Source organism: Geotrypetes seraphini, chromosome 10, assembly GCF_902459505.1.
Source record: "Geotrypetes seraphini chromosome 10, aGeoSer1.1, whole genome shotgun sequence".
Classification (NCBI taxonomy): Eukaryota; Metazoa; Chordata; class Amphibia; order Gymnophiona; family Dermophiidae; genus Geotrypetes; species Geotrypetes seraphini.
In genome coordinates, this window is record NC_047093.1 from 105328782 (window position 1) to 105343144 (window position 14363).

Sequence of the window (14363 nt, forward strand, 5' to 3'; positions counted from 1 at the left end):
TTGTGTAAAATCTGACAAAAGATATTTGTGTCAAAGGTCCATTCATGGGGGTTGGAGTCTGCTTAATCTGTCCACCAACAAATTTTGCTTCCCACAACGTAAAACTGCTCTGAGGAGAATTCTATAAGCAATCTGAGGAGAATGCCATGAGACATCTGAACTGCTTCCATGCATAGAGGGTGAGTGTGCCTTCTTGTTTGTTCGAATGAAATGAGTACTACCTGTTGGAGGAGACGTTCCTGGAATGGCTCAAGAGCATTGCCTACTGCTTGGAGTTTAAGCAGATCGATATGGAGAGTTTGTTCATAAAGAGACCATGGGGGAGGGGTGTGTCACATGGTGACGCTGGGCTGAGTGGTAGCTCTTTGCCTCTGTTCCTACCCGTTCGGCAATTTATCTATAAATTACTCTACATTGCCACACCGCAGCTTGGCCTGGACCACTCTGGCACAGAGTTAAACTCAACTAGTACCTGGCAGTGTTGGTATTGGGGCTTTTATCTCTTTTTGGAACAAGTGCTATGCTGATTAAGGCAGTGATGCCTATCCAGGAGAGAAGAGAATCGGCCCCTAAGATGGAGTCTGAGTTGCACCTGCTACCGCCTGTGATCATGCTTCAAGACGAGGTGGTAAGGGAACTCACCTGAAACCACTTGATGATCATCGATGACAAGCTCTCCAAACTTCAAGCATCTGTGGACAATATCAGGGATAGTATTGAATGGCAAAATCAATGAGTGTTGCAACATGAGGACACCACAAGTGTCCTAGCAGGCCAAGTGTGTGGCTTGGAAGACCAATGTAAGCCTGGAAGACCAGGAAAATAGGGGCCAACAGAATAATCTGCGAATTGTGGGCATACCTGAATTGGTTTCATCCAATGTCCTCTGGTCCCTGATGGAAGCATGGCTGTCAGACGCGATGGGCCTCAGCTCCGCTATTAAAGTGGAGTGTGTGCACCACATGGGGCCACAACATGTGGAGAATAATCGGCCCAAGCCAGTTATTGCCAGGATTCTGAACTTTGTAGAAAAAGACAAGCTCATGTCTCTTTACCGGAAAATGGCAATTTACTTTACGAGGGCAAGCAACTACTCTTCAATGATTACTTGACCACAGTTGCGGCCAGTCACAAGGCTTTAGCATCTTATTGTGCAGATCTAAAAAAAACAGGGGCATCAAATTTACTGTCCAGTTTCCTGCCAAGGTCCAGGTGTTCGTCAAGGACAAGCCAAAACTATTTGACTCCTTGGCAGCCTTACAGGGGTTTGTTACCAATTTTCCTACCCACTAAAGTATCTTCTCTGACTTTAACATCGGGCCGGCGAGGTCTCATTGTCCGGATGGGGGCGGTGATTGTGTTCTCTCCCTCAATATGTCAAGGTGCTGTTTCTCAACTTGTTCTGCCATGGTTTATTGTTTCTTACTCTGTGTCAGCTTATGTTGCCTGTGGAATCGGTTCACCGCATAGCCAGGGTTTTTGCATGACAGTATTGACACTGTACTGATGTGGGGTTTAGTTTGGGAGCGGGCCAAGGTTGGGGGGTGGTATGAGTGTTTTTATAATGTGGGGTATTTTTCTGGTGTGTTGTTGGGTAGGATGCTTGGGGGCAGTGTGTGAAACATGTGTGAATAGTATGATTTGGATGTGTTCTCTGATGGGAAGCTGTTGAAGGGGGATTGGGAAGAAGGGGGTGTTCTACAAAGGGAGTAGGTGGGAGAGAGGGAGTGTGGGCTTTCGGTGTGGTCATTTCTACATTTATCTTGCAGGAGGAGGCTCAGCTGAGAGGCTTTTCCTGCATGCTTTCATGGTACCGATCTTTGCTTTAGGATGGTTCTGATGTCTAGGGACCACAGATAAGTTGCAATTCTTAATAATTAACAATAGTAGTAATTCTTAACCTTGAATGTAGCAGATATTAATTCTTCCGTCAAACGTACAAAACTCTTGGCTTATTTGAAAAAGGAGAAAGCTGATGTGGTGTAACTGAAGTAAATGTATCTGATAGATGTGGAACACAGAAAATTAAAAAAGGATTGCATAGGCAAGGTGGCATTTTCTTCTTACAATTCCAAACAGAGAAAAGTGTCACTATTGCTCCATAAAAGAATAGCCCCCTCTATCCACAAAGTCATACAGGAACCCAATGGCCGCTTCATTATTTTAGTAGGGGATCTCTAAGGTGGCCCTCTGTAACATTTACGCCCCTAACGTCTACTCCCATCACTTCTTGGATATTGTACCAAACTGTGGCACCTGATTACCTAGTGGCACCTAGTGGCGTCGGATTTTAATATCCCCTGAGCCTCAGACGTGAACTGCAAGCTGTGCCCCGCCCACTATGAAAAGACGCAGCCAGGTTGGGAGTGAACTTTCTCATGCAGTCTCTTGAGCTTATGGATGTTGGCAGATGCACAACCCTGGGATCTCGATTTCACTTTTTACTCTAAAGTACATGGTTGTCATTCTCGTATTGATTACATTCTCCTTCACGAGAACTCCAGGAGGATGGTGGACTGCACGGAAATTTGTGATGTCGTTTTCAAGGACCACTTGACAGTGACTGTGCATTTGCACTGGCAGAGGGAGGCAAAAGATAGGGTGTGGAAGATGAATAAGAAGAACATAAGAACATAAGAAGAACATAAGAACTTGCCCCCGCTGAGTGAGACCAGAGGTCCATCTTGCTCAGCGGTCCGCTCCCGCGGCAGCCCATCAGGCCTAGTGCCTGAACAATGGTCCCTGATTAATTTTGTAACTTACCTCTAATCCCATCTCTATAATCTACCTTTACTCTTATCTGTACCCCTCAATCCCTTTGTCTTCCAAGTACCTATCCAAAGCTTCTTTGAACCCCTGTAGCGTGCTCCTGTTTATCACATCCTCTGGTAGCGCGTTCCATGTATCCACCACCCTCTGTGTGAAAAAGAACTTCCTGGCGTTTGTTCTAAACCTTTCCCCTTTCAATTTCTCTGAGTGCCCCCTTGTACTTATTGATCCCCTTAATTTGAAAAATCTGTCCCTGTCTATTTTTTCTATGCCCTTCATGATCTTGAAGGTTTCTATCATATCTCCTCTAAGTCTCTGCTTTTCCAGGGAGAAAAGCCCTAGCTTTTTCAGTCTGTCAGTATATGAGAGGTCCTACATGCCCTTTATTAGCTTAGTTGCTCTTCTCTGGACCCTCTCAAATACCTCCATGTCCTTCTTGAGGTACGGCGACCAGAACTGAACACAGTACTCCAGGTGCGGGCGCACCATAGCACAATACAGTGGCAGGATGACTTCCTTTGTCCTGGTCGTGATACCCTTCTTAATGATACCCAACATTCTGTTTGCTTTCCTTGAGGCCGTGGCACATTGCGCCGACGCCTTCAATGTTGTGTCTACCATCACTCCCAGGTCTCTTTCAAGGTCGCTCACCCCTAGCGCTGATCCCCCCATTTTGTAAGTGAACATCGGGTTTTTTTTTCCCTATATGCATGACCTTGCATTTCCCTATGTTGAGACTCATTTGCCACTTTTTGGCCCATTTTTCCAGTGTTGTCAGATCTTTTTGGAGATCTTCGCAGTCCTCCATGTTATTGACCTTGCGATATAGTTTGGTGTCTTCTGCAAATTTAATAACCTCACATTTTGTTCCTGCTTCCAGGTCGTTAATGAATATATTGAATAGGAGCGGTCCCAGCACCGACCCCTGTGGAACTCCTTTCGTGACCCATTGCCAGTCTGAGTAATGTCCCTTTACTCCAACCCTCTGTTTCCTGTCCACCAGCCAGTTTTTGATCCATCGGTGGACCTCCCCTTGCACCCCATGGTTCCATAGCTTCCTTAGTAGTCTTTCGTGTGGCACCCTGTCGAAGGCTTTTTGGAAGTCAAGGTAAATGATATCTATGGATTCCCCTTTATCCACCTGGCTGGTTACCCCCTCAAAGAAGTATAATAAGTTCGTGAGGCATGACCTGCCCTTGCAGAAGCCATGCTGGCTCGACTTTAGCTGCCCATAGTTGTCGATGTGTTCCCAGATGCTGTCTTTAATCAGTGCTTCCATCATCTTTCCCGGGACCGAGGTCAAGCTCACCGGCCTGTAGTTTCCTGGGTCTCCCCTTGAGCCTTTCTTGAAGATGGGCGTGACATTTGCTATTTTCCAGTCTTCCGGAATCTCTCCAGTTTTTAGGGATAGGTTGCATATTTGTCGAAGTGGCTCAGCTATTTCGTTCCTTAGTTCCTTGAGTACCCTTGGGTGAATGCCATCCGGACCTGGCGATTTGTCGCTCTTTAGCCTGTCTATCTGCCTGAGGACATCCACCTTGCTCACCTCTAGCTGGACCAGATTTTCATCCTGCTCTCCTTTTACAATCTCCTCGGGCTCCGGAATGTTGGGTGTGTCCTCCCTCGTGAAAACTGACGTGAAGAACTTATTTAGCCTGTCAGCTATCTCCTTTTCCTCTTTTACCACTCCCTTTCTGTCCCCATCATCCAAGGGTCCCACTTCCTCCCTTGCTGGTTGCTTCCCCTTAACGTACCTGAAGAATGATTTGAAGTTTGTTGCTTCCCCTGCCAGTCTCTCTTCATATTCTTTTTTTGCTTTCCTAACCACTCGATGACACTCCTTTTGGTGTTTTTTGTGTTCCTTTTGGTTCTCCTCTGTTTTGTCCTTTTTCCATTTTTTGAATGATGCTTTCTTGTCACTTATCGCCTTTTTCACTGCATTTGTTATCCACACTGGGTTTTTTGTTCTATTTTTTTTGCACCCTTTCCTGTACTTGGGGATGCACAGGTTCTGTGCTTCGTGCACTGTGCCCTTGAATATGGTCCAGGCATTTTCTACGGACTCCATCTTCCTTGCGCTGTCGTTGAGTTTCTTTCCCACCATTTTCCTCATGGCATCATAATTCCCTTTTTTGAAGTTAAGTGCAGTCATTGTAGTTCTTTTCACCTTTGATGATCCAATTTCTAGCCTGTACTGGATCGTGTTGTGATCGCTGTTTCCTAGTGGGGCTAGTACCGCCACCTTCTTAGCGGGTCCCCCTAGTCCGTTGAGGATTAGGTCAAGACTCCTCGAGTCCCGACTCTACCAGACCCGCCCAAAGGTATAAATTATCCTTCCCCTCTCTACACGGTATTCGATATTTAGGCAAACTGGGAAAATCCCTTCTCTTCAGAATCACAGATCTTTGGAACGACTTTACTACCCCGCTGCGGAACCTGGGCTCTCTCCAATTATTCTGCCAGCAACTGAAAACCTGACTTTTCACAAAAGAACATAAGAACATAAGAACATAAGAATTGCCATCTCCGGATCAGACCCATGGTCCATCGAGTCCGGCGATCCGCACACGCGGAGGCCCAGTCAGGTATACACCTGATTGTTCTAATCACCCATATCCCTCTATGCCTCTCATAAGGAGATGTGCATCTAATTTGCCTTTGAATCCTAGCACAGTGGATTCCTTAATAACCTCCTGTGGAAGAGCATTCCATGCGTCCACCACTCGCTGCGTATAGCAGAACTTCCTGACATTTGTCCTGGACCTGTCACCCCTTAGCTTCAAACCATGTCCTCTTGTCCGTGTCACATTGGACAATGTAAATAATTTGTTTTTCTGCTCTATTTTATCGATGTCTTTCAGTATTTTGAACGTCTCTATCATGTCCCCTCGCAGCCTCCTCTTCTCAAGGGAGAACAATCCCAGTTTCTTGAGTCGTTCCTCGTATTCCAATTTCTCCATACCTCTTATTAGTTTCGTTGCTCGTCTCTGCACCCTCTCCAGCAGTTTTATATCCTTCTTTAGGTTGGGAGACCAATGTTGTACACAGTATTCCAAGTGTGGTCTGACCATTGCTCTATAAAGCGGCATTATGACTTTCTCCGATCTACTCGTGATTCCTTTCTTTATCATGCCCAACATTCTGTTTGCTTTCTTTGCCGCTGCCGCACATTGTGCCGACGGCTTCAGGGTCCTATCTATCAGTACACCCAGGTCCTTTTCTTGTTCGCTCTTACCCAGAGTTGCTCCTGACATTCTATACTCGTGTTCCTTATTCTTACTACCTAAATGCATTACTTTGCATTTCTCCACGTTGAACTTCATCTGCCATTGCTCTGCCCATTTCTCTAGCTGATACAAGTCGCTCTGGAGTTCCTCGCTATCTTCCTGCGATCTGATTTCCCGGCATAGCTTTGTGTCGTCTGCAAACTTAATGATCTCACTGGATATTCCGCCTTCCAGGTCATTGATATATATATTAAATAGAATCGGCCCAAGTACCGAGCCCTGGGGCACACCACTAGTCACTTTCTCCCAGTCTGAGAACTTCCCATTTATGCCCACTCTCTGCTTCCTGTTTTCCAGCCATTTGCCTATCCACCTTTGTATATCTCCCTCTATTCCATGGCTTTGTAGTTTCCTGAGAAGTCTTTCATGCGGAACTTTGTCGAATTCTATCTCCCCTTACTCTTCTCTTCTATATATAAGTTCTTATAAACCTTTTTTTTTCCTTCTCTTCCTATATTTTAAGTTCTTGTAAACCGTGCCGAGCTCCACAAAATCTGTGGAGATGATGCGGTATATAAACTTAAGGTTTAGTTTAGTTTAGTGAGGATGCACCATAGAGCGATACAAAGACATTATAACATTCTTAGTCTTGTTAACCATCCCTTTTTAAATAATTCCTAGAATCTTGTTTGCACTTTTGGCTGCTGCCCCACCCAGATCCTTTTTTTGGGTGCTAACCCCCAAGGTGGACCCTAGTATAAGGTAACTGTGATTTGGGTTATTCTTCCCATGTGCATCACTTTGCATCTGTTCACATTAAATTTCATTTTCCACTTGGACGCCCAGTCTTCCAATTTCCTAAGGTCTATCTGCAATTTTTCACAATCTGCAAGCGTTTTAACAACTTTGAACAGTTTAATGTCATCTGCAAATTCAATCACCTCATTCGTCATTCCAATTTCCAAATCATTTATAAATAAGTTAAACAGCACTGGTCTTAGTACAGATCTCTGCAGCACTCTACTGTTTACTCTCCTCCATTGAGAAAAATGACCATTTAACCCTACCCTCTGTTTTCTATCTGATAACCAATTCCTAATCCATAACTGAACTTTGCTACCTATCCCATGACTCTCTTAATTTTCTCAGGAGCCTCTCATGAGGAACTTTATCAAAAGCCTTCTGAAAATCTTAGATACACTACATCAACTGGCTCACCTTTATCCACATGTTTATTCACACCTTCAAAGAATTCAAGCAAATTGTTGAGGCAAGTTCTCCCTCAGCTGAACCCAAGCTGACTCTGTCTCATTCAGTTCAGCAATCCTCAGCTTTTTGTCAATTAACCAGCTTTCATCGTATTCAAGGAACATAAGTGACTTACTTCAGCTAAACAAATATTAGCAGGGTTGCATTACTTTACTCCAGATGGCTAACTTATGTTTGTGCCCCCTGCTGTCTAACAATAGCCACATTAGTGAGGGGGAACCCCTTACTCTCTCATGTACCCTCCCCTCCTAAGCTCAACCCTAGGAGGTGAGTGTCTGCTACTATCAGGGGAATCCCCCAAAGGGTCTATCAACCCTAGGAGATGAGTGTCTGTTACTATCAGGTGAATCCCCCAAATGGTCTAGGGTACATCTCTTCAAAGGCATCCAGGACCTCCCTACCTACAGGAAATCCCATAGAATGCCCTAGGACTATCACCAAGTCATCATCCTGCACACTCCATGCTTAATGTACACTGCAATGAACAGGGCATTGGGCCCCGTCATACCAACACACCAATAGAAGCTTCTTGACAAACAACTAATGTTTTTGAATAATTCAGACGAAAAGGCAGCCACTTTCTCAAATCCCCCGAGAAAGATCTGTGTTGGATTGAAAAGCCTCTTACCAATTGGTGTCAGGAATTTGTATTGATATACCAGTGCTGGTGGTGGCTGGCTCCACCTCAGATAAGTGTTGCCTTCTCAAATTATATTATGGTCATTTGTTATTTTTGATAAGAGATTTTGCACATGAAATATAGGAAGAAAGGATGTGTGATAAAAAAGTTTTTTTTGTATTATAAAGATTTTTTTATAATCAATTAATATTGAAACTTTTTAGCACTTGTGGATAATCAATTGAAATGGTAGGGAGGAGGGTTAGATCATAAATGATTATAACATTATATTCAGGATGTGGACCTGAAATGATATATAGATCATAGAAGGTCCTATGATCTGACCATCCTAATAAGCTATAGGAACATAAGAACATAAGCAATGACTCTGCTGGGTCAGAACTAAGGTCCATCGTGCCCAGCAGTCCGCTCACGTGGCGGCCCAACAGGTCCAGGACCTGTGCAGTAATCCTCTATCTATACCCCTCTATCCCCATTTCCAGCAGGAAATTGTCCAATCCTTTCTTGAACCCCAGTGCCTTACTCTGCCCTATTATGCTCTCTGGAAGCGCATTCCAGGTATCCACCACACGTTGGGTAAAGAAGAACTTCCTAGCATTTGTTTTGAATCTGTCCCCTTTCAACTTTTCTAAATGCCCTCTTGTTCTTTTATTATTCGAAAGTTTGAAGAATCTGTCCCTCTCTACTCTCTCTATACCCTTCATGATCTTATAAGTCTCTATCATATCCCCTCTAAGTCTCCCCCCTCTCCAGGGAAAGGAGACCCAGTTTCTCCAATCTCTCAGCGTATGAAAGGTTTTCCATCCCCTTTATCAGATGCGTCGCTCTCCTCTGAACCCTCTTGAGTAACGCCATGTCCTTCTTAAGGTATGGTGACCAATATTGGACGCAGTACTCCAGATGTGGATGCACCATCGCCCGATACAATGGCAGGATAGCTTCTTTCGTTCTGGTTGTAATACCCTTCTTGATTATGCCTAGCATTCTGTTTGCCTTCTTAGCGGCCGCTGCGCACTGTACCGTTGGCTTCATTGTCATGTCCACCATTACCCCCCTTTCTTGGGTACTCTCATTTAATAACATCCCTCCCATCGTATAGTTGTACCTCGGGTTTCTGTTTCCCACATGTAATACTTTACATTTCTCAACGTTGAACTTCATCTGCCATCTCGTTGCCCATTCCCCTAGTTTGTTCAAGTCCCTTTGCAATTCTTCGCAGTCCTCTTTAGTCCGAGCTCCAATAAATAGTTTGGTGTCGTCTGCAAATTTTATTATTTCGCACTTCATCCCTGTTTCTAGATCTGGGTTAGTCGACTCCTGTAATTTGTCCAGTCTTTTTTCCCCTCGGTATCTTCACGGGATACCTTCTTCCGAATCGTCGACACTTGGTCGACTGTCGGCTTTCCCCTTCTTCTTAGTTTAAAGCCTGTTCTATTCCTCTCCTGACATTGTTTGCTAGAAGTCTTGTTCCTGCCGTGCTCAGATGCAGTCCATCTCTCCTGTAGAGCTTGCTCTTGCCCCAGAACGTTGTCCAGTTCCTCACGAAGTGGAACCCTTCTTCCTCACACCATCTCCTCATCCACGCATTTATTGATTGTAGTTCCTCCTGCCTTTTCACATCTTCCCTTGGTACTGGTAGGATCTCTGAGAACGCTATCTTCTGGGTCCTCATCTTCAGCTTCCTTCCCAGAATCTTGAACTGTTCTATCAGCATGCTTCTTCTGTAGTCTCTCCTGCTGACATCGTTCATCCCGATGTGGATCATTACTGTGGTCTCTTTCGTCTCCGCTCCTTCCAGGATCTTTCCAATTTTGTCCACGATGTCCTTGGTTCTCGCTCCTGGGAGGCAGGTCACCAGTCAATCCTCTCTTCCTCCTGCTATGTGGCTGTCCACATGCCTCAGGATTGAGTCTCCCACTAGGATCGCTGACTTTCCCTTCTTTAGGTTTCGCTTCGGTCTCAGGTCAATGTCCTCGGTGTGCTTCGCTGCTTCTTCTCCTGGGCATCGACTAGCCATTTTCTCCCCATCGTGCGATGTTCCTCTGTGGGTGTCTTCTATGAGGTCATCTGCTTCTTGTTCTCCCTTCCATGTTGGTGTTGGTGTAACTTCATCATTTATTTGAAGTTTGTTTTCTTCCACTCTCCTCCTGTAGGCTTCCTCAATGAATTTCTCGAGTTCCCTGACCTCCTCCTCAATGTGTCTCTCATTCATGAAGTCTATAGCTGTCCTGATTGGGTCCTCTGTAGTGTGAAGTCCTTCTAGCTCCTGTATTTTGTCCTCTAGTCGCTTTACTTCCTTCTTCAAGCTTTCCAGTTCCTGGCACCGACCGCATACATATGACTGTCTCCCAGAGGGGAGGTAGTCATACAAATGAGTCTGTGCAGAACACTGGAAAGCTCATCTTCTGGTTTTCCTCTGCTTCCATTGTCGTTCTCTCTCTCTCTGCCTGCTGCTGGTGTCCTCTCTCTCTCTCTGCCTGCTGCTGGTGTCCTCTCTCTCTCTCTGCCTGCCGCTGGCATCCTCTCTCTCTCTGCCTGCTGCTGGTGCCCTTTCTCTCTCTCTCTGCCTGCTGCTGGTGTCCTCTCTCTCTCTCTCTGCCTGTTGCTGGTGTCCTCTCTCTCTCTCTGCCTTCAGCCGGTGTCCTCTCTCTATCCCTCTATGATATGCTCACCTCAGTTCCTTAATAAGAATTACACAATAGTTTCAAATGGAAACTTTATTCAATTAATTGTTAAATGATTGCTTTTTTATTAACTTCATTTAAATTGATATGAAATAGAATTAAAGTAGTAGCTATTTTCTAGCTCCTTTAAGGAATCTCTACAACTTTTATATATAAGATTTCATATAAATATCATGGTATCCATATACAACTCCCTTTTGACACCTGACATCTCCCCTGTATTCTCTTCTTGAGTTTCAAACCACTCCTCTGAGGGCCCGAACTACCTTCTTCCAAGGCATTTATTCTTCCTGGAGAGACACCATCTCCCTCTAGCCAGGGAGCATTTTCCTATCCTCCAGACTGGGAATCCTTCCCATCTACAGTCATCGTACCAGCAGCTTGGTGCCTAGGTGCAGGGTAAAACTGAACTACAAACCCCAGTGGATAGCCACTTCTGGAGAATTCCACTACGATGTTCTTCACCTGCTTCCCATTGTCAGGCGTGCATGCCTGTAACAACTCCTTCCACTGTAGAGGTCACCAAGCCTCCTTCTGTTGGGTCATCCTTCTCCTGGCTTGCATCCTGCAGCTCCACCAAGCTTCCATTAAGCCATTTCTCTGGGCCTTGGGCTTGTTTCTGTCTCAGCTGCTCTTGGACTTCTTGAACTGCTTGTACTTCTGCTTTAACTGTGCCACTTGCTCCTAGTACTCCTGTACTGCAATACTCTCAGTGGTGAGCTGAGACTTGAGGAAGAATCAGGAATAAGACTTTCATGAAAATGTAGGTGAAGACCTCTATGAGAACTCAGAAGTTATATTTTGAAGAGAGACATTGTGCTATTGAATTCTAGTTTCTGAACAATTATATCTTTCCCTGTCAACAAGAAACAATATGCTCTGTAAGAAATTCATCTTTGCCCCAAAAAGTTGGCAAGCATCTGCTGACTATTACAACATTAGTTATCTGTTGATGGTAGCAGCCTTGGATATTTTAGGAATTTCCAGAAGACGACAAACCCAAAACAATAGCAAGAAGATAAGACCAGCACCATTACAATAAAACAAGATGTCCTACCAAAAGTTATCTAAACTACTAATGAAGGACAATGAAGCTCAGGAGGGGAGGGGGGCCTACTCTCAGAAATTAAGAATGCATTGTCAGGAAAAAAAAAAAGAGAGGTCAGTTTTGACACTAGATACATCATGCTTCAATATGGCTCTGAGATAAATATGCATACTGTACAATCAATAGATATGATGAATGTGTCAACCCAATGGAAAGTGAGTATGTAATCTGTAACTAGGCTAGGCTGCTGAACTAAAAGTATATAAGTAGCATACTGGTTGCCTTAGACTTTAGGATGGATTCATGACAAGAGATGGCCACCCTGCGTATGTTATCCATTGATTCAATGTGCTGTATCATGAAAGCTGACTTTTGTCTATTGCAAATAAACATATATATTATATACAGCAATTGGGTTGTTGTGCGAGGTCAGTATTATGAGAAGGTTAGCAGCCCCCTTCTCAGACTGAGTCTCCCCCAACCTCTGGGACAATACAACACTCTCTTCTTTCAGTTGAGTACACTCTTGCTGTATTCTCACAGCTTTCTTTGTCCCCTTCTCTTCCCAGAGGTGCACTGCTTGTACTCCCTCCTGTAGCCTGTTATTCAGGACTTCTAGCACTTTTGTTTTAGCTTCTAATGCCTCACAAGTTTGTACTACTTCCTTTAGCTGCTCTTGCAATCTGTCATGCTGCCATCCGGGCACTGTCACTGCCAACTCCAGCTGCAGCCAACTCTGTTTTGGCCCAATACTCCTCACTGGGTTGGCCGCAGGATGACTTGGTCCTTTAACACCTGGACCTCTTGTTGTTACTCCCTCCATGGCTATCAGCCACATCACGTTCTTGACTACCTCATCGGCCAGCCTTTCCTCCATCTCCTTATACTGGTCAACCAGAATCCTTTTCTCCAGTTGTCTTTACAAGTCCTGCAGTCTGCAAGTTATTATTTCCTTTTCTCTTTCCCGGTTGTTTTTCTCTTCTACCAGGCTGTAATACTCTTCTTTACACTGGTCTTCTTTATTGTGCAGTTTGTCTACCAGCAATCTGGTTTTGCTCCTTTGTCCTTTTTACTTCCTCCCTTAGTTCTCTTGCCAGCTTCTGTAATGCTAGCCACTGAATACTTTTTCACGTTTGTGCAATGGTGGCTGCAAGTTTATTCAAAGGGAGTAATATATCTTGATGAAGCCCAATGAGTTTAACGGGCGAAACATGTTGATGTTTAGAATACATTCTCCCTGCACAGCATTCTACTAGAAGCTAAGTACTTTTAGTATTTATATATTACCATCATTAATGCAAGTCAAAATTTAATAGTCAAAATTTAATATAAGGTCGGGCTGGTTCCAATGACGAGTGGGAGCGTAAAGCCATTCACTATGAATGTATTGAGTGTGTGGTGGCCCGCTGAGGACCAGTGAATATATAACAAAAGTTTACTAAATGAAGTCAACTAAGGCTGTTTGATAACTTCTTCCAGCTGAATTAGACGTTGGTTTATACCTTCATTTGCAAATCGGATTAACTGGGTGCTAGAGTTTACAGCCACTGAATACTTGCATACCCGGCTATGTCACTGCTGACTAAAAATAGACCTGAAATTCAATGCCAGTGGCCGGATATGGCATCAGTATTAAATTTCTGGTATCACTGCTGACAACTATATCAGGGGGACAGAAATTTAAAGTTGAAAATAAATGCAGATAGAAAATAGGCAAGACAGTATTTAAAGCAAATACAGGCATTCAATTTAACTGACAAAGACAGTTTATACTGGATCCAGTATGTTAACAAAAACACTAAAACTAGCATTTTATTTTGTCAGTTAAGTTTGACATCTTCAGCATCATACATGGCCTAAAATTTCATTCAGGACTAGATCAACTCAAATTTACTCACCCATAAGCAACATTCTGTTAGCAATGGACTTTAGACTTTCAATTGCTGATTCAGCCATATGCAACTTCTCCTTTAGATTTTCAATCACTGATTCCAACACTTGCAGCTTCTCCTTTTGATCTGAAGTCACTGATTCAGACACATTTAATTTATCCTTTAGATCTTCAATCACTAATTCAGACATATCCAACTTTTCTTGAAACTCTTTATTTTGCATCTTATAGACCTTAAGTTCTTCCTCTGCTCTGTAATGTTGCAAGTCAGCAAGCACTCCTTGTTTAATAAAAGATCTATATGATTTACTTAGAACAGGTAACCGTGATTTAGGGTTAATCTGCAAAACAAACAAAAAAATCCAGTTGCTATTTTTTGTTTTCTGAAATAAAAGGATGGTAATTTTATAAAAGATTGCCTAGATGGGGGACAAATAGGTGCCTATTTTGAGGCTACTGACTACCAGGGGCATTTTCAAAAGATAAAAACATCTAAAAGTCACACAAGACAAGCGTGTATGCCTAAATGACCTGAAACCCTATAACAAAAAGGTGACCACAAAACATACAAGGATGCTAAATGGCTAGCAAAATGCACCTAAATAATGGGCAATACATGGGCATATTATGGGAGTGTCTACAACTTGAATGCAGAAGCACGATAATGGAAAAGAAAGCTCTAGGCATGCTTGGAGACGCTAACACTTAGCTTATTCGCTTTTAAAACAGATCTGAGTCTCACATTGTCTTTTGACCCACTAGCAATCTATCTGTGTTGGAAAGCTAGAGCTGAGTATCTGAATAACTGTACAGTTACTGAGGCCTAGATGCACAA

The 14363-nt window shown here is 43.7% G+C and overlaps 1 protein-coding gene across 5 annotated transcripts in view; it reads right to left on the reverse strand.

Moving 5' to 3' along the window:
• LOC117367981 (CDK5 regulatory subunit-associated protein 2-like) overlaps nucleotides 1–14363 on the reverse strand; it is a 372935-nt gene that overhangs the window by 191863 nt on the left and 166709 nt on the right. For all 5 annotated transcript variants that reach the window (XM_033961149.1, XM_033961147.1, XM_033961146.1 and 2 more), the window contains one exon: nucleotides 13536–13869. In XM_033961149.1, coding sequence (XP_033817040.1) covers nucleotides 13536–13869 — 334 coding nt within the window. The remainder of the gene's footprint in view (nucleotides 1–13535; nucleotides 13870–14363) is intronic.